This window comes from Peromyscus eremicus, chromosome 7, assembly GCF_949786415.1.
Source record: "Peromyscus eremicus chromosome 7, PerEre_H2_v1, whole genome shotgun sequence".
Classification (NCBI taxonomy): Eukaryota; Metazoa; Chordata; class Mammalia; order Rodentia; family Cricetidae; genus Peromyscus; species Peromyscus eremicus.
The window spans coordinates 48,242,667-48,262,019 of NC_081422.1; the positions used below are offsets into that span (position 1 = coordinate 48,242,667).

The following is a 19,353-nucleotide window of genomic DNA, read 5'->3' on the forward strand; positions in this document are numbered from 1 at the left end:
CCTAGTCATCTGGTATCTGGTGGGTCCTGTTTAAGTTTTTTATATAGTGACTTGGAAATTAAAGAATAGTTTAGAATGCAGTTTCAATAATAGTTAGTCCTAAAACTCCTCTTAATTGTTTTGTTTGCTTGTTTGTTTGTTTTAGGGGTAGGAAAACTACAGTAGAAATATGGTCAGGATTTTTGAGCAATCTTGGCACATTCAGCTTCCTGCTTGCAAAGTTGCATTTCGTCTTTTGATACTTCGTGGCCGTTTTTAGCTGGTTGCTGTAATAAGAGGACCACACGAGAAAGAACACAATAGTAGGCCAGCCACATATTGGATTAAAGTAGCCTCATGAAAAGAATCATACATCTTGTAAGTCAAATTTAGGAATCTGAGGAAAATACCTGAGACTTTGAGTGTCTCCCCGTGGCATCGAAATCCAAGTATGTTGCCATTTCTCCTGAGTGAATGGAACAAAACTTGGCTATTTGATGTATCAGGAATGCTAAAGGGTGGAGGTGGGCACTGAAATGCTGATTATACTCAGCAAGGGGTGGGGATTAGGCACCACTGGTGCGGAGGGCTGACTGCACAAATCTGCATCTTCTTCCCTTTGGCTTCTTTATGGGCAACATGGAGGTACTGCAAGAACCGGGGCGGGGTTATACGCCCCTTTCTGGATACTCTCCCATGGGTTTGATTTCCGGTGGAGCATCTTGCCTCAGAAGGTGTTGGTTACATCAGGCAAGGGTCTGCTCTCGCCTGTGGGCATCTCAGTTGGAGCAGGTGATCTCAGTTGTCCTGTGCCTGTAGTTTCCCTGCTTGTCACTTTCCTCTGGTGGGGTCTTCTGACTCTCACAAGTGTCCTGGAGACAGTGTCGGCCTAAGTTTACGATCACTGCTCCCCGTTAGGGGATGAAGACATGAGCGTTTTGTGTTTCTAAAAAGTCATCCTAACCCGTGAATAGGGGCACAATTCACCAGTGGAAAACGTGTCCCAGGCTGGAGAGGTGACTTGGGTAAGAGCACTGGCTGCTCTTCCAGGGGACCCATGTTCAGTTCATTCCCAGCAGCCACATGGGGGCTCACACCCTCTATAATTCTAGTTCCAGGGGATCCGATGCCCTCTTCTGGTCTATTAGGGCACTGCATGCAGGCAAAACTTGTGCAGAGGAGAGGGGTGGAGGGAGGAGGGGGGAGAGAGAAAGAGAGAGGGAGAGGAAGAGGGAGAGGGAGAGGGAGGGAGGGAGGGAGGGAGAGAGAGAGAGAGAAAGAAGAGAAGAGAAGAGAAGAGAAGAGGAGAGAGAGAGAGAAAGAAGAGAAGAGAAGAGAAGAGAAGAGGAGAGAGAGAGAGAGAGAGAAAGAAGAGAAGAGAAGAGAAGAGAAGAGAAGAGAAGAGGAGAGAAGAGAATGCAGTGCCCTATGGTTTTCCCACCATGTTAATTTTATTTTACTTTGAGGTATCACACAGCAGAGTCGCTCCCTAATTCCTAGAAGGCATTTTTTTTTTTATCATCAGCATCTTTTTAAAATTAAAGTCCTTAAGGCAGTTTTCCCATTCTGCCAAATGAAACTGTTCATCTCCTTGCTTCCTGAAGCCAATAATTGAATCAATTGGTCAGAAAACTCAGGTTCATATGTTAATAGGGTGATCTGAAATTCTTTAGCAAAACCTAGAAGGCCCTAATATGGGTCAGGGAACACCATAATCAAAGACTTTAGCTCACATTTTGTTCAAGGAGTATAAACAGTATATGGGTCCTCCACTCCATGAGGCATAAGAATTTTTTCTTTCAGTAGAGAATCTTGTTCTCCTGGGGCACAGGGTAAAGGGGAAGGAAGCTGCATTTCTTTGGAGAGAGGAGGCAAGGGAAGGAGGGGACTGGTGGGAACAGAGGGCCAAGAAGAGTTAAGTTCTTCAGCATCTACCTTTAGTGTGAACACAATTTATGACATTTTTGTTAACCTCCTGTCCTTCAGTTTCTGTCTTTAATTCTGAGAGTATCTAAAAGCCCCTTATTCATTGTCCTACGTTGTCTGCCTGGTTCGGCTCAAGACACCCCAAGACCGAGTTCTCAGCCCAAAGATGATTTATTTGCCCCAGAGGGACAGAGGGCAGGGAATAAGAGTCAAAGTCGGAAGATAGAGGAAGAGGAAGAAGGGGGAAGGAACCAGGGAGCAGGGGAAGGGAGGAAGGGAGGGGGCAGGAGTATTTTGTCTGGGAGTGGGGGGTGGAGGGTGGGGTTGAGACTGCCTCTGGATAGAGAGGAGACTTGGTCCATAATCAAATGACAATTTATAGAGGTAAAAGGGGAAACCCTGTGTTAGGATGTGTTTAATTTTAATTGGATGTGTTAATTAGGGCAGCCTAAAGAGGGCTTTTGATTGCTGGACTTAAGTACTTTGATAGCTGGACCTTGGTGGTCGGCCTCAGAAGGAGGAAGTGGCCAAATAAGGGAACAGACCTTGGTGGCTAACTTTAGGAATTATCATCTAAGGTTTTCAGCAAGGCAGAGGGGATGGGGGAGAAGGGCAAGCCTGCCAGAGCCATGTTTGCCATGTTCGGGCTGACCAGAGTCCCTTTATTCATTTTCTGTAAGCTATCAATTTTATCATCTCTTCTCTTAAATGCTTCTAAATTCCAATTAAAGTATGTTGCCCATTTATGACTTTTGTTTTATTGCCAGTTTTCTGCACAAAAATATACCAGTTTTGGAACAGCAAATGTTCCATGTTGAAGAAACTGTAAAGCTAAGTTATCTTTGGTTAGATCTCCCCATTTTTTCAAATACTTGCAAGTTGAATGTCCATAATTATTATATATGAAGCTGCCTGGAGCACCAGATGGTAGCTTATCATCTAACAATTCCTCCCTTTTGGAAGCCTGGTTACTCTTTTTCTTTCTCTTTAAAAGATGCAAACCTCTCTAGGGCACTTGTGTCTCGGATCAGGTTTGTATGCTGCTTTTGGGGTGGGCTTTCTCAGCTTTCACCCCAAGACCTCCCTCTCCCACTGGGTCTCAGGGTTATCCCGAGTGTTCATGGAAATGTGAGGGTTCTTAAGACACTGGGTGATCAAACCTTCATGTGTGTCTTCTCCAGGCAAGCTAATGACCCAGGAACAGGGCATATTTGTTGAGTTTCCCTACGACATCATTGCATGTTGTGGGGAGTTCTCCTGAACACTTCCTCCCTGTTGGATTGGCGGGAACAGTGCTTCTTATCTGAAGTTTTTTTTTTTTTTTAATGATCAGGCACTCAAAAATCATTTTTTAAAGATTTATTTATTTTTAACTTATGTGTATGAATGTTTTGCTTGCATGTCTGTGCACCACAGATGTGCCTTGTGCCTGCAGAGTTCAGAAGATTTACAGATGGCTGGGAACCTCCATGTAGGGGCTGGGAACCACACCTGGGTCCTCTGCAAGAGCTACAAGTGCTCCTAACCACTGAGTCATCTCTCTAGCCCCACTCAGGAAATTCTTAAAAGTAGCAAGATTGTACCGGGCAATGGTGGCACACTCTTTTAATCCCAGCGCTAGGGAGGCAGAGGCAGTCGGATCTCTGTGAGTTCCAGGCCAGCCTGGGTTACAGAGTGAGCTGCAGGACAGCCAGGGATACACAGAGAAACCCCGTCTTGGGGGGGTGGGGGGTGGGAAGTAGCAAGGTTGCAATATGCAGGAGGAGCCACAGAGAAACATAGAACTGGGTACTGAAGTAGTATCAAGAAACAAAGGCCAACTACGTTATAAACCGAAGGTCCCCAAGGCAAGCAAAATCAAGACAAACCAGAACAGAAACCAAAACACCCTCAAAGATCTAAAAGAAAACAAAGCTGGAAACAAACCAATTAGAAACCAAAATACTTCAGAAGCAAACACAACTGGGTACTTTGAAGCAAAGGCCTTGAAAGCCAAGAAATAAACAAAGTATCCGAACACATAGCCTAAAAACCTCAGTTCAGACTAAATCAAGAAGGTCTGAGCTCCAAGAAAAAAACTCACTGGTTTTCTTTTTCTTTCTGTTTTTCTTTTCTCTTTTCTTTTCTTTTCTTTTCTTTCTTTTCTTTTCTTTTCTTTTCTTTTCTTTTCTTTTCTTTTCTTTTCTTTTCTTTTCTTTTCTTTTCTTTTCTTTTCTTTTCTTTTCTCTTGTCCTTTCTTTTCTTAGGAGATCTCTCCTACATCGCCCTGGCTGTACTCACTAGATAGGCCAGGCTGGCCTTGAACTCACAGAGTTCTGCTGGCCTCTGCCTCCCAAGTGCTGGTGAAGTGGTGCCAGATGGTAGGCAACAAAGTAGCCCCATCCTGATCCCTGGTGCCAATCTAGTTGATCCCTTCGGTGAAAAGTGACTTGTTCCTGGGCCCCACATTGGGCACCAAGAACTGATGATGAAAGAAACAGATCTCACCCCAAAGGACTAAAAAAGATCGTTTATTCTGGATCCAAATATGAGTGACCAATGTCCTGGGAACACAGACTTAGGTCTCCCTGAACAGTGTACCAATATGGTGGCAATTTTATTATTCACAGTCTGTCCATACATTCCAGAGGATTTTTTATCTGTTATTCACAGGATGTATGTTAGATCTGACACGAGGGTGGGCAAGAAATGACTACTTAGGAGGCTAAAGCTAGCCCAAGATAAATCGTAATTAGGCTATGGAGCTGCAACATTCCAACCTCTCCACATCACTGATGTCCTACCTATCAGTCAACAAGTCTTTGCAGACACAGCTCTTTCCCGGGGGTTACTTACAGGAACAGAGGTAAATCAAAAGCAGTTGAAAAGCCCAGCTAATACCAGTGAAGACTCAGAGCCCTCTGCAAAACATCTGGCTTGCTCAAAAGGTCCAGGAGATCTTTGGAAAGCTTAGTTGGTGAGTCTCCTTCCCTAGCAGTGTTTACACATTTTACAAACCCTGGGATGAACCTTCAAGAAAGAATCTTTCAAAATCCCACTTTCCCAGACACGTGACATTGTGTTTACATTCCAAGTTCCTTTTCCCTCCTGGAGAGAATTCTTCAATTGGGTGGAAACTGCTGTACAACAAAGGCCAGCCTTGGCTACTTCGTGAGACCCAGTCACAAAAGCCAAAGTAAAGAGGGGTGGGCTTGTATCTTAGTGGAAGAATGCTGCTTGAGGTCCTGGCTCGGTTCCCAGCGCCTCGAACATTCTGATTTGGAAAAAGGACTTTCTGGCCGTCTTTTGTTAGGGGGAGTTGACCGTGTGCATTGGCTTCCCTGGCACTTGCCTGGGGCTGAGGGGGACCGCTGCCAACCAAGCAGACCAAAGGCCTTGAAGTCACCAGGCTGCGAGGAGGTCCAAATTTATCCCCAGAGAGGTGACACGGAGAGCCCCTAAACTAGGCGGATGGGAGAGTTGTGGTTTAGGTACTAGATGATCTTTCCCTATCTCCTCCTCCTCCTGCTCCAATTACCTTCTCGCTGTGAAGGCCAGAGACAGCTGCAGCCCATACCTTCCCCCAAATCCTGAGCCACAGAAACCACAAGACATAAAAAAAGGATGAAACCACAGGCATTTGGGCTGATTGGATACATACAATAGATAATATTAGGTACATGGAAGGTGTTTAGTAAGCGGTAGTTTTTTGTGGTTGTTGTGAGGTTATTATATGAAAAAAAAAAATCCCCAACCATTATTTTTTCCCTCCAGTAAATTTCCTTGGACAAAAACTTATGGATTGGTGCCCACAGATCAACTCAATATATTTTAATCCTGATACCAAAATAATGCAGGCTGATCAATAATACTCAGTCAGGGATGAGCTCATCTTGGAGCAGGCTAGGAAGTGCTACTTTCTGGGGAGGACTCTGCGTGGAGAATGCACACAGTGTAACTTGACAGTCACATGTACTGGTTGGCTGGATTTCCTGGCCTCATTTTCCCTGGGGAGTGAGATTGTTGAACCTAACATCCGACCAACTGAAAAATGCTTTGACTGAATGTTTTCAAGTTTCAAAACGAGTAATATGCCCAGAAGAACACAAGTTGAAGACAGATAGGGCAATCTCTCTTCTGTTCACCTTCCCCGCTCCTGACTGAGCCCCTGATTTAACCATTCTCAATGGCCTGGCCCATGCTCTTCCTCTTTAGTCCTTGCCTTCCTTCACGACAGGCTCTATCTATGTAGCTCTTGCTGGCCTGGAACTCACTAGCAGGCTGGGCTATGCTTACACTCTACCTTCTTACGTCCCAAATGCTGGGATTACAGGCTTGCTCTGCCCTGGGTGGCTTCAGGTTTGGGGTTTTGTTTGTTTGCTTTTTTGTTTTGTTTTGGTTTGCTTTCCTTTTGAGCTGGAGGCTCACTATGGTGCACAGGCTGGACCCCAGCTCCCGGTGAAAGGCAACCTCCCGCCCCAGTCGTCCAAGTGTTGAAGTTACAAAGATTCACCAGCACACCCAGCTGCCTTACTCTCCTGGGTCAGGGGAACAGAAGCCAGTGTAAGTATGTGTATAGTGCGTACGTAGATACGAAGACGCGTAGTTACTTGGCTGCTGGCTTTCGTTAATGGGATCATGCTGCACAGGTTCCTGCGGGTAACTTGTTTCACGGCAGATCCTGAGTCTTACAAAGCAGCCCTATCCCTCCCTGGCTGCTGTCACATGTTGTCATCAATTTGTGGCTTCAAGTAGGGCGGATTTATTTATTCCTTTGATTTTCTGGAGGCCAGAGGTTCAAGATCAGCTTTACCTTGTTACAATCAAGCCTAAAGTTGTCAAGGCTGTTTCTTCTGGAGGCTCTGAGCTTGTAGCAGCCATCTGTATGTACCTGAATACATACTTTCCTCCGTCTTTAAAATGTATCCCTCCCAGTCCCCTTATGTAAGTTCTTCTGGTGAAAATCCCCCTCCCCATTTCCCTCTGTGAGGACACTTCCCTTATAGCCCACTAGATAACCCAGGATCACTTCCCCATCTCAGGACGTGGACCTTTATCAGCGTTACCAAGTCCCCTTTGCTATGTAAGACAACCACTGTAGGTTCTACAGATCCAGTCCATATTTGGAGGGGGAGCATCATCCAGTCTGACACATTTGAACTTCTTTTTCATAGACCGTGTTTATTTATTTTATATGTATGGGTGTTTTGTCTGTATGTGTGCCTGTGTGCTATGTGAGTGGCTGGTGGCCTTGGGTCTCCTGAGACTTCAGTCAGATGGTTATGAACTGACTTGTGCTGGAAATTGAACTCAGGTCCTCCGGAAAGACCTGAACTTTCAACCACCAAAGTCATCTCTCCAGCCCAAAATCTTGGGATTTTGTTTGTTTGTTTGTTTTTTTAAGACAGGGTTTCTCTGTGTAATGTGACTGTCCTGGAACTTGATCCTGTCTGTAGATCAGGCTGGCCTTGAATTCAGAGATCCACCTGCCTCTGCCTCCCTAGTGCTGCTGGCTTTAAAGGTGTGCGCCACCACCTCTGGGCTTCTGCCTTGGTCTCTTAAATCCTGGGATTATAGGCCCGAACCACCAAGCCCATCTTATTTTTTGTTTGTTTGCAACACATTTCATGGAGTTCAGGCTGACCTCAAACTTCCTATGTGGTTAGGATGTCTTGAACTTGGTCCTCTGCCCTCGTCAGCCACGTTCTGGGATTACAGACCTAAGCTACCATGTCCAGCTTTATTAATTCATATTCTCTCTCTCTCTCTCTCTCTCTCTCTCTCTCTCTCTCTCTCTTTCTCTGTCTCTGTCTCTCTCCTCTCTGTCTCTCTTTCTCTCTGTCTCTGTCTCTCTCTTTCAAGTGTATGTGTGTGCATTGTTTGATTTTTTGGGGGGTAATTTTTCTTTTCTTTAAATTAAAAAAAAAAATTTCGTCTGGTTACTACTTACTCCCCAACACCTTTTTTTAGAGCAAGCATTGGTGCTGCAGATTGAATCTAGAAGTCCCAGGCACAGTTAGCTCATTTTAAGTACCTGCTTTACTACTAAGAGATCCTTTCCTGGCCTTATTTTAAGGTTATGTGTACTGAGATAGCCCTTATCTTTCTCTGGAATCATCACATATGAAACAGAGCAGTCTACTATCTGGAATCATTACAAGAGTTACTTGGGGGATGCAATCCTGAGACTTGAGGAGCTGTCTGGGAAGGGCAGCTCCCTGAAGCGGCCTGTTCTTAGGAGAGGCTCTTCTGGAAGGCTGACAAGCAGCCTCAGAGACGGTGAAAGTTCAAAGGCCTGGGGCTAGAAGACAAAATTCAACTTGGGGTAAAGCTAGGTGTGGTGATAATTGTATAATTACAGCACTTGGGAGGACCAGGCAGGAGGATCATGATTCCTAGTCCAGCCTCTGTGACATAGGGATACTCTGTTTCTAAATAAACTAAAAACAGCAACAGTCAGGTGGTGGTGGCTCATGCCTTTAAATCCAGCACTTGGGAGGCAGAGGCGGTCAGATCAGGCCAGTCTGGTCTGCAGAGAGAGTTCCAGGATAGCCAGGGCTACACAGAGAAACCTTGTCTCAAAAAACCAAACCAACCAACCAACCAAACAAAACAAAAACAACCCCATCAAATAATTAGTTAAAATTTGATTAACAAGTATTTTGCTCTGGTTAGTCAGTGGGCATAGGTGGTTCAGTCTGTCGTTGTGGTAAGAATAGGAATCTAAAAGTCATTTTTGGGTCTTACACAATCATATGGGTTCGGTCCTCAGCTCTGAAAAAAAAAAAAAAAAGACAAGGAAAAAAAAAGAGAAAATAACAATCATGTGGGGAAGGGGTTTCTTTGTCATTTACAAGAACATAGCTGAGGGCAGAGATCAAGGGAAATTCCACACTGTAGGGTTTTTTTTCTTTCTTTCTTTCAGAGTTTCTCTGTGTAGCTCTCTGGCTGTCCTAGAACTTACGTAGACCAGCTAGCATCAACTCAGAGATATTCACCTGCCTCTGCCTCCCAAGTGCTAAGATTAAAGGCCTAGGCCACAATGTCCAAAAATCCCACATTGTCAATATGTAGAGTTTAATGGGCTGTTGTTCATTAGTCAGTCCTCCCTCCCCCTGAGAGACAGGGTCTCTTGGATCCTAGACTGGCTCTGAACTCACTATGTAGTTGAGGATGACCTTGAATTTTTTATCATTCTGCCTCTACCTCCCAAGTGCTGGGATTACAGGATTACATGCCACCACACTTGGTTTTCTTCAGTACTGGTGACTGAACCCCGACCCTCTCTACCAGCTGAGCCACATCCCAAGCCCCTACACACGCTTCTGATGTTCTCAGAAGGCTTCATCAAGTTGTTCTTTAGCACTCAGACAGTCTTCTTTGGTCGTCTAGCTTTGAAGTTTTCTTCCTATCTTCAACTATATGTCTAAACATACACAATACATCTGTTCATCTAAGTAAATAAATAAACAAAATGTCTGCCTATCTGTCTGTCTATCTATCATCTATCTATCTATTTATCTATCAATCTATCTATCTATCTATCTATGTAACTTTATCTTGGTATCTGGAGATGAACCTAGAGTCTTAAGCATGCCTAGTAAGCATTCTATCATTAATCCTTACTTCAACACATATAATGATATTTATTTTAACAGTTGTAAAAATAATTTCATTCAGTCTCAACTTATCCTGAGGACTTTATAACCATCTGGTCCAGATTATTTTTTCCAAGTGTTTGTAAAGAAATTTTGATTAAGACCTTTTAAAGTTAGAAAAAAACAGCTGGGTGTGTTGGCCAATGCCTGTAATCCAAGCACTTGGGAGGCACAAGCAGGTGGATTTCTGTGGGTTTGAAGCTAACCTAGTCTACACAGTGAGTTCCAGGACAGCCAGGACTATTTAGAGAGACCCTGTATCAAAACAAAACAAGCAAACAAAAAACCCAAAATAAATAAAATTAGAAAAAAATTTCAACCATCATTTCAACTATACATGGTGGTTCATGCAATGGCTCTTGGGAGGACTGCCCTGTATTGGAGGCCAGCCTGGGCTACACAGTTGAGTTCCAGACCACCTTGGTCTATGGAGTGAGATTTTTGTCTCAAAAAGGCAAAACAAACAAAAGAATCATATTTAAACTTTGCAGCGCTTGTAGTTGGTAAAGCTGAGACTTTTAGCTACAGTTTTCCAAACCTATTTCCTTTTTTTATATCAAATTTTTTTACATTGATTTGATTGTGTGTTCGTATGTGCTATTGCCGGGATGTTGAGTTCAGCTTGCCAAAGTCTATTCTCTCCATCTACCATGTGGGTTCCAGGAATCGAACACAGACTTGGCTTCAGCCACCTTTACCGGCTGAGCCACACCCCTCGGCCCCACCTCTTTTTTTCGAGGCAGGATCTCACTTTACCTCAGGCTGGCTAGAACTACACTATTCTAGGCTAGCCTCCAGCTCAAGGTGATGCTCCCATGTCAACCTCCTAGGTCCTAAAAGCTGCGACTGAAGGCCTGAGGTACCAGCTGGTTTAAAACCTGGTTCTTCATAGTGTCTCTTACGGAACTGCCTACTCTTTTGCATCCACAGACTTCTAGAATCCACTGTTTACTGTGTTCCTTTATCCACGAAACGAAGGTTAGGGTGGGGCTGAGGAGGTAGGGATCGGTCTCAACACCTGGTCTCTTTCGGGAAAAGGTGTTTAATCAACACTACAGACTTCTGTCAGCAAGAACCAGGAAATTTCCCAGTCCACTTTTTAATCCCTCTTGTCCCTTCTGGGTCCATCCAAGCATCCGAAAGCGTGGCCGGGGTCAAGGCCAGGATAGCGCTGAGTGTGACAAGGCAACCCAACACACCCATGAGACAGACTTGCTTCACCCTGTGACCCAAAGACACACTTCCTAGATCTTTGTTTTGAGAGGAAAAGAAACTGTAATTTTCTTCAGTTCTTTCAGGGAGAGAGAGGGAGACCTAGACACAGGGGCGGGGTCAGTGAGTCCTTCCAGTTAGCAAAGTTCAGGCTGGCACCAACTTTCCGCGTCCCGTCCCGTAGGACATTCTGGGAACCAGCCAAGATAACCTCTTAACAACAGATCACCTCGTTTGCTGATTTCAAACAAGGAACTATAAAATCCTGACCTGCGCCGGGCATGGTAGCCCCGGCCTGTAAATCCCAGCCCTCTGGAAGCTAAGGCAGGGAGAGTGCTGCGAGTTCGAGGTTAGCCTCGGCTACATAGTGAGATCCAGGATAATCTGGGCTACAGAGTGAGACTTTAGGTCAAACAAACGAATCAAATCAACTCCACCCACCCCGAAAAAAAAAAAAGAAGCCCAGCCTCCTAATTCCTTAAATTTACATTGTGTCCTACCCAGCACTGACGCTAGCTGAGGAAACAAACCTGCCCTTTCTCCCCCAGCTTCCCAGCTTCCCTGAGGTGCCAGGTGATGATCTGCAAAAGCATTGTCTGGCCCTCAGGGCTTGACAGTTAATGATTTGTCGCACGAGCCGGGCGGAGGAGCGCGGGGACGCGAGCGAGCAGGCGAGCCAGTACAGCAGGAGAGCAAGGCAAGGCGCGGGCTGAGTCCTCGCCGTCCTCCCAGGCGCCGCCTCCTGTCTTCCGGGCCGGGGCACTTCGCGGGGTTCCGGGCACGCGAGGCTCACAGGGACCCCATGGAGGCCGAGTCGCCGGCGAGCGAAGGGGTCGCGGAGCCCCAGGCGCTGGGCACCGTGGGCTCGATCGGCAGCCTGCTGAGCAGGATCCGAGGCAAACTCTTCACCTGGTGAGTGCAGCGCCGGGCGGGCCCGGGTGGCGGGGACCCAGGCAGGACTCGCTGGCGACCCGCGCGCACGTGTCTGCGGAAGCGGCGGCGCCCCGACTTTGGCTCCGCGCACTTCCCACGCGCACCCGGGAGGTCGCGTTTCACCTGGATGCTCCCATACATATACCCTTAGAAGCCGTGGCGATGCTTTTCAGAGGACGTGCAGAAAATTCATCCAGCTGGCATGGAGAGATCGGTCCCCGTGGCCCCCGCGGCAGGGTGGGAGTCCTCGGGGACGCCGTGGAGAAGGGCTGCCCACCCTGGCGCTTGGCAGGTGGAAGTGCTGCCTTTCCTGGCGCGGCGCCCGCATTCTTGCAGCTCGGGATCCTTTCCTACCCGGCCTGATGGTGCCTCCAACTGGAGTTCACTCAAGTGAGAAAGCTGGGTTAAGTTTTGTGCTGTTGCGAACCGGAGACTGCGTCTGCCCTGTTTTGGGGCCTGAGCGAGGTGACATGGCCACCTCTGGAGCTAAGGTCCGGGGAAGCAGGTGGGAGCAGGTGGCTGATGTCACTGTGCTCTGTTGGGCCGTAGGTAGAGATGTTCTTAAAGAGTTGGCAGCGACTCTGGGGAAAGCTTTCTGTGGTCACTGGACGACTTGCGTTCTGGAGACACATAGAGGCTAACATCCAAATAATGAAATCCATTTACCGAGCCTTCACTCCGCGCCAGGCACTGCGCTTAGCCATTTATGTGGACAACAGCCCGCATCTCCTCTCTTTAGGATATGGCGCTATTGTTAGACCCACTTTTTAGGTAGGGAAACACAAGGCTAAACAATCCACCTGGGGATTATGAGAGTGCCAGGGCTACAGGCATATGCCACTATCCACCCTGGGCAATGAATTTCAGGAAAGATTTTGAAAGCTACGCCCTTGAAAAGGCATCTCACTTTCAGAGCTGGTCGATAAATGTGTATACATGCATCTTTTTTTGGTCATAAATAAGCATAGTTTTAAATAGATACGTGTGTTCAAAAGGGGTCAACTGGCCCCACATCGACCATCCTCTTACAACTGTGTAATGTCCTGATATTTTAGCAGTGATTTCTTAGCGGGGAGACGTTACAGTGATAGCACTAAGGACTCAGACTTTGAATTCAAAGCTTAGTGAGCTGGCCTTGCTTGGACAAGTCACTCAATTCTTGTGTGCTATTTGAGGATCGTTGGGGTACTGCAGCACAGTGTGAGAGTTCATGCTCAGCATGGGTCAGACCCTGGATTCAGTTCTCAACAATAGCAAAAAAAAAAAAAAAAAAAAAAGTGGGGAAGGGGTGAGGGTAGGTAGGAAGGCAGTAGTATGTCTCAGTGGTTAAAGGCTCCTGCCACCAAGCCTGATTATCTGAGTTCAATTCCCAGAATATACACGCTGGAAGGAGAAACAATTCTTCAAAACTGTCCTCTGGTCTTCACACATGTGCGGTGGCATGCATGTCCACCCATGTCCACATACACAGACACACTAAATAAATAAATAGATAATGCAAGAAAAAATTACTAACAGTCTTTTCCACCACCCTTCCCCCAACCTGCTTACCCTGAGGGGCTGTGAGAGGATTCCTCGGTTGACCACCCAGCAGTGGGAAGAGAGAGCCTGGTCCATTACAGTGTCCTGCACGGATTAGTTGCCACCGTGAGCTCTCTCTAGTCCCCGGTAATGGGAACATGTGGTAATTGGGAAGGTGCCAGTGACCCCAAGGCTGGGGTAGATAATCTAGCAGATATCAGCTCAGCCAGAGGTACTTGCAAATGTGATTTTTCTCTTCGTAGGGTGTTTCCAGATAGTATGTTTTATAATCAGAAGAGTCTAATAGCCTCTTGGGATTTCTTCCATCTCTCCGTGAGGTTTATTTTGCCCCTCCCTGGGGGACCTTTACTTTCTTGTGTGATGGTGGTTTGTGGGTATGTCACACTCCTGGTGGATGGGCCTGTTTAACAGCAGACATTGTTCCTTTTCACTTGTGCATTCTGCACGACCCTTAGCACAAGAATGAATGAGTGAATGAATGAATGAATGCATGCATGCGTGAATGAATAGCTGAGAGATGATAAAGTTCTTTTCTTCCTACTTTTCTTTGCTCATGAACCATTTCTTTTCCTGATCCAAAATTGCATGCCAGGAAAGGAAATGAAGCCCAACACTACGCTTCTAGAGTCCGTGACCATATTTGCTCTTATTCTGGCTTTAGCTTCCCCACACCCTTTTTTCCATACAGTGTCTCTTGGTTGTCCTGAGCTGGTCACTGACTCTTGGGGTTAAATGATCCTCTTGCCTGAGCCTCCTGAGTACCTGGAACTACAGGTGTGTGTATCTGGTTTCTATGACAAAGTTCATGAGGCATCCTTTTCATTATACTACACTCTGACTGCCTCCCTGTGGTGATGTTTGTTCTGACTGGCACTGTTTTTCAGTGTCTTAAGTAGGCCGTGCTGACTTTCAGGTTGTTATGTTATCTGAAGCTGGCCTTGAACTCCTAACCTTCTTGTCCAGGGTACCATGGGGTATGAAGAAAAGACGGGACACAGAGAGATAGCTTATAGTTTCATAGAGATTTTTTGTTTTGTTTTGTTTTGTTTTTCCTTTTCTGTGCCTTTCACCAAGAATACCACTTTTGACATGTGGGTACTAAGTACAGGGAAAAGTTAAGGGCGTGGAGCAGATTGCCTTCTTTATCTGAAGTGTATATTCTAGGTGACCCCAACTCCCTTAGGGTATGGACATTGTGTGTGTGTGTGTGTGTGTGTGTGTGTGTGTGTGTGCGTGTGTGTGTGATTTTTGAATACTAGATGACTAGAGTGATTATGGTGGTGCCTGACTGTAATCTCAAGCGCTCAGAAAGTGGGATGGAATGTTCAAAGGCATTCTGGGAGTTCAAGGCCAACTGTAGTGAAACCTTGTCTCAAAGACAGAAGAGAGGGGAAAGAAGTATAGGATCACTTGAGTACTCCTCCCACAAGTTCAGTGAGCACTTACTGTCTGAAGCATTCACAGTAACAGACATGGAATGTTCCCCAATAGGTTCTGCCCTTGAACCTGACCTTTTTTTGTTTTGTTTTGTTTTGTTTTTTGGAGACAGGGTTTCTCTGTGTAGCCCTGGCTGTCCTGGAATTCACTCTGTAGACCAGGCTGGCCTTGAACTCAGAGATATGCCTGCCTCTGTCTGAGTGCTGGGATTAAAGGCGTGCGCCACCATTGATGGGCCTTGAACCTGACTTTTGTTGTTTATAATTGTTCTCTAGTCAAATAATATACTGTAACAAAAAGCCATGGATTTCCAGAAGTGCCAGAGGACACTTATTATTTGTAAACTATCGGATAGTTTACATTCTGATACACAGACCTTAATTTATTCATATATTTCAAAATGCAGAATTCCTTATGATTGTCAACTTTCTATCTCTAGCAGAAAACTTTATTACTTCATGTGCTTATCTTTCCTTAACAAATAAAGGATAAGCTGTTGAGGCATAGCTTTTTATTGTATTTTATTGTAACACAATGCTGGTCAGGTTTGGTTTTGTTGTTTTCATTCAATACACCTTAGGTGTCTGTAGTGTCCTAGGCCCTAAACTAATCTTTGTGAGTGGAGGGTAAATACGATTTAGTTTCTGTTTTCAAGAGGGCTCATGGGGGGAAGGTGAGGGGGGCGGGAGGGGGGAGAACAAAGGAATCTGTGGCTGATATGTAGAACTGAATTGTATTGCAAAATAAAAATAAAAAAAAAAAGGAGGGCTCATAATCAAATTATAGTAAAGGAATCATGGTAAGTGCCAGAGGAGTAAGTCCAAAGTTCGCTGATGGTGTCGGGCTACGGTAGTGCATAGAGCCGCCTTCCAAAGTTCAGGGTTGGCACACAAAGGAGGGCAGAGAGCAGGCCTGCCAGGGGGAGGACCAGCTGAGAAATTTCAAGTTTTGTTCCTACCAAGTGAGAGAGGTAGCCAGGTTGGAAGGGCTAGAGAGTGTTTCACTTAAAGGACTGCTAGGAACTTAGTGTGGAGAGGGCATGGACTGGAGAAGGGTGAACGGTAGTAGGCCAGCAGTCTACAAGTGTATTCCTTGGTTCGGTCAGCGCACAGGAGCACTCCTTGTCCCCATCCATCAGTCTCCAGGAGTGGAGCACTCCTTGTCCCCATCCATCAGTCTCCAGGAGTGGAGCACCCCTTGTCCTCATCCATCAGTCTCCAGGAGTGGAGCACTCCTTGCCACCATCCATCAGTCTACAGGAGTGGAACACTCTTTATCACCATCCATCAGTCTCCAGGAGTGGCGCACTTCTTGACCATTCACCAGTCTATAGGAATATCAGTTTATTTTATTTTATTTTATTTTATTTATTTATTTTTTTTGTCTGGATGTATGTCTGCACACCACATGCCTGCTTGGTGCCTAAGGAGATCAGATGAGGGCATTGGATCACCTTGGATTGGAGTTACAGTTGTGACTGTAACTCCAATATGAATGCTAGGGACTGAACCCATGTCTTCTGGAAGAGCAGCCAATGCTTTTAATGCTGATTCATCTCTCTAGCTCCATGAAGGGTATTGTTATATGGCATCATTTAAGGAAATTATATGAAATGAGAGCATTTATATGCTTTGTGCTGTGCGGGCCTGGGTAATCCTTTATCCTACCAGTCTCCGTAAATTCTCCCAGCCCCATTCTACTGTGCAATTAATTACTATCTGCTTCCTCTAGACTTAGGAATCAGGAGTAATGTCAAGTTTTGTCCACTGTTATATACTTTATTATAGCACACTTTGAATTGGATAATTCCTCATTGGGGGCAGCTGTGCATCCTCTGCCCAACAGATGCCAGCACAACACCCTCACCCTCAACATACACCCATTTTGATATGACGATCAAAAATGTCTGCAGACATTGTCAGATTTTTAAAAAAGATTTATTTATTTATTATGTATACAGTGTTCTATCTGCATGCCAGAAGAAGGCACCAGAACTCATTACAGATGGTTGTGAGCTGCCATGTGGTTGCTGGGAATTGAACTCAGGACCTCTGGAAGAGTAGTCAGTGCTCTTAACCTCTGAGCCATCTCTCTAGCCCCAGATGTTTGTTTTTACCTGCCTCAGATATCTGGGCTCCACGGTGCCCAGTGACTTCCCGCTTCCACCCTCAGAGCACAGCTCTGTGCTGAGTGTCCGCTCTCCTGTTGACCCGGGCGGTAGTGCACAGTTGAATGCTTTGCTGGGTGCTGCTCCCATCTGACCTGTTCCATCTCTTCCTCAGCACTGCAGGGAGTTGTCAGAGGACGTGCAGTGACTACCTCTGTGTGGTACGGGGAGACGTGAGAGTAGAACTTTTCTAACAGGCCCTCCACTGGCCTCTGGACCCAGCATGCAGTCCTCTCCCCAGAATAATTCTAGACAACCTCTAGGTTTGTCCTACTTCTCTCTGCTCCTTCCAGGGCTAATTTGAAAGCAGAGAAGATGGCTTTCAAGATGGTTCCTCATCTTGACAACATTTCTAGAATATTCCCAGAGCCTATCTCCCCTTCATCATTACAGTCATTTCAGTGTAAGCCTTATCATCTCTCATCCAGACTCTCGTGGCTTCCACCCACAGTTTCACACCATCAGAGAGATGTCAAATCAAACAAAAGGGTAGCAATAGCCATCATCAAACGAGAATTCCCTGTTTACATTTCATCAGTCCTGTGACCGACCCACCTACACAGTTTGGTTTCTCATTTGACAGAGCAGATGAGTAGCTTGCTTGGAACACACAGCTGGTGAGTGGCAGAGAGAGAGAGTTACGGCTGATTCTAAAGTGAAACCCGCTTTGCTAGTTCTGAAGCCTCACCCTTATCGTTTTTGAAAGCCGAGGCTTTAGGGTGCTGCCCTTGCCCTGCACCGATGGTGTACAAACTAAGAGGTGTCTTGGGAGTCCCTGGAGGTTCCTCGGAGGCTACCCTGGGGAGCAAGTGAAGAACGGGACCCGGTGAGTTTCTTAGCTGGTCTCTGGCATCCACAGATACATTGCTATTGCTGTTCATATAATTGGGATTTTATGCAAGATGTCCGGATTATTAACAGCAGTACTCCAGGCTGGGTGGCTTGGAGACAGCAGGAATTCATTTCTCGTGGCTCTGGAGCGTGGGATGTCTGAAACTGAGACTCTTGAAGGTTTGGTGTCTGGTGTAGGCAGATTTACTGCCTCGTGGATGGCCATCTCCTCACGGTGCCTCATGATGCCTTGACATGGCAGATGGGGTTAGAGAGCAATCTGGGACCTCTTTTGGTGTGCCAATCCCCGTCATACAGAAGACCCCTGACCTTGTTACTTTACCCATTGTGATAAACACTGTGCTCAAAAGCAACCTGGGGAGGCAAGGGTTTATTTCATCTATGTCACAATCCGTTATACAGGGAAGCCAGGGAAGGAACTCAAGGCAGGAGCTGAAGCAGAGGCCATGGAGGAGCATTGCTTACTGGCTTGCTCTCCATGGCTCATTCAGCTGGCTTTCTCATACAACTCAGGACCACCTGCCCAGGGGTGGCGTCAGCAGGGGTGGTTCAGCCTTCTCATATCAGTCATTGATCAAGAAAATGCCCCACAGGCTTGCCTATTGGTTAGTTGGATGGAGGCAGTTCCTCAGTTGAGGCTCCATGTTTTCAGCTTCTCTGGTGACTCGTTTCTGTCAAACTGACAAAAACTAACCAGCACACATCCTCCTTCCCTAAGCACCTCCCAAAGCTGTGTCCCTGCCTACTGTCCGCTTGGGGATGAGAGGCTAACACAAGAACGTGGGGAGGGTGACAATGTTTAGTCTCTATCTGGGTTTGTAGAAAGTGGCAGCGGACACAAGTTTGAGAGCCACGGTCACCCGATCTCCCATGACCGCAGGTCCCTCTCCTGGTGGCCCTCCCTCCTCGGTCTCCCTCTTCTTCCTTTGTACCTGTTCATAACAGTTGACTCAGTGCTTTAAAAATTAGGCTAAAATGTACATAGTTTTGAATTCTCCCTTTTTAGTTACTTCTGTGTGTGCTGTTTGCAGACATTAGAGGCAGGCATCATTATACAGTGCGGCCTCCACCACCTTCCTCTTGCAAAAATGTGTTCATAATCCCTAAAACAAAACAAAACAAAACAAAACAAAACAACAAAACAAAAAACACCAAACCAACCCTGCCTTCTTGGCCCTGGCAGTCCCCCCACCCCCCATCTTCATCCTTTCCTTTCTTTTTTTTCCTCTCCTCCCTTCCCTCTTTCCTTCCTTGCCTTTAAAAATGCTTCTGTATTTACTTATATTTATCTGTGTATGTGTGTGGTCATGTTTATGCTGCAAGTATACAGAGGTCAGAGGACAACTCATAGAAGTCCTTCTCTTCTTCCACCACGTGGGCCCTGGGGATTAAGCTCAGGTCATCAGGCTTGGCAGTAAGTACCTTTACCTGCTGAGCCATATCCCCAACCCCAGTCCACTTCGTGTATGAATCTGACTTCTCTAGATGCCCCCTAGCAATGGCCTGGACTCACACGGTATTTGTCTCCTTGGGGGTACTTAGGCTTCCCCGTGCCAAGTACAGGGTCTCTGTCACCTGCCCACCCCCCACTCCTGGTTCATCTACCAGAATGATGATCACTCAGAGACAGACACCTGTGCTTCCCTTGTGACCACCCAGCCTTTTCCC

General features: G+C 46.2%; 1 protein-coding gene across 2 annotated transcripts in view; it reads left to right on the forward strand.

The window, feature by feature from the left end:
• Positions 1–11,264: 11,264 nt before the first annotated feature.
• Slc35f2 (solute carrier family 35 member F2) overlaps positions 11,265–19,353 on the forward strand; it is a 48,068-nt gene continuing 39,979 nt past the window's right edge. The window contains exon 1 of one of the 2 annotated variants that reach the window (XM_059267900.1): positions 11,265–11,666. In XM_059267900.1, the coding sequence (XP_059123883.1) occupies positions 11,557–11,666 (110 nt within the window). In that variant the 5' untranslated portion in view covers positions 11,265–11,556. Of the gene's footprint in view, positions 11,667–11,874; positions 12,078–19,353 lie in introns of those variants that run through there. The other variant, XM_059267899.1, reaches the window with a different exon arrangement.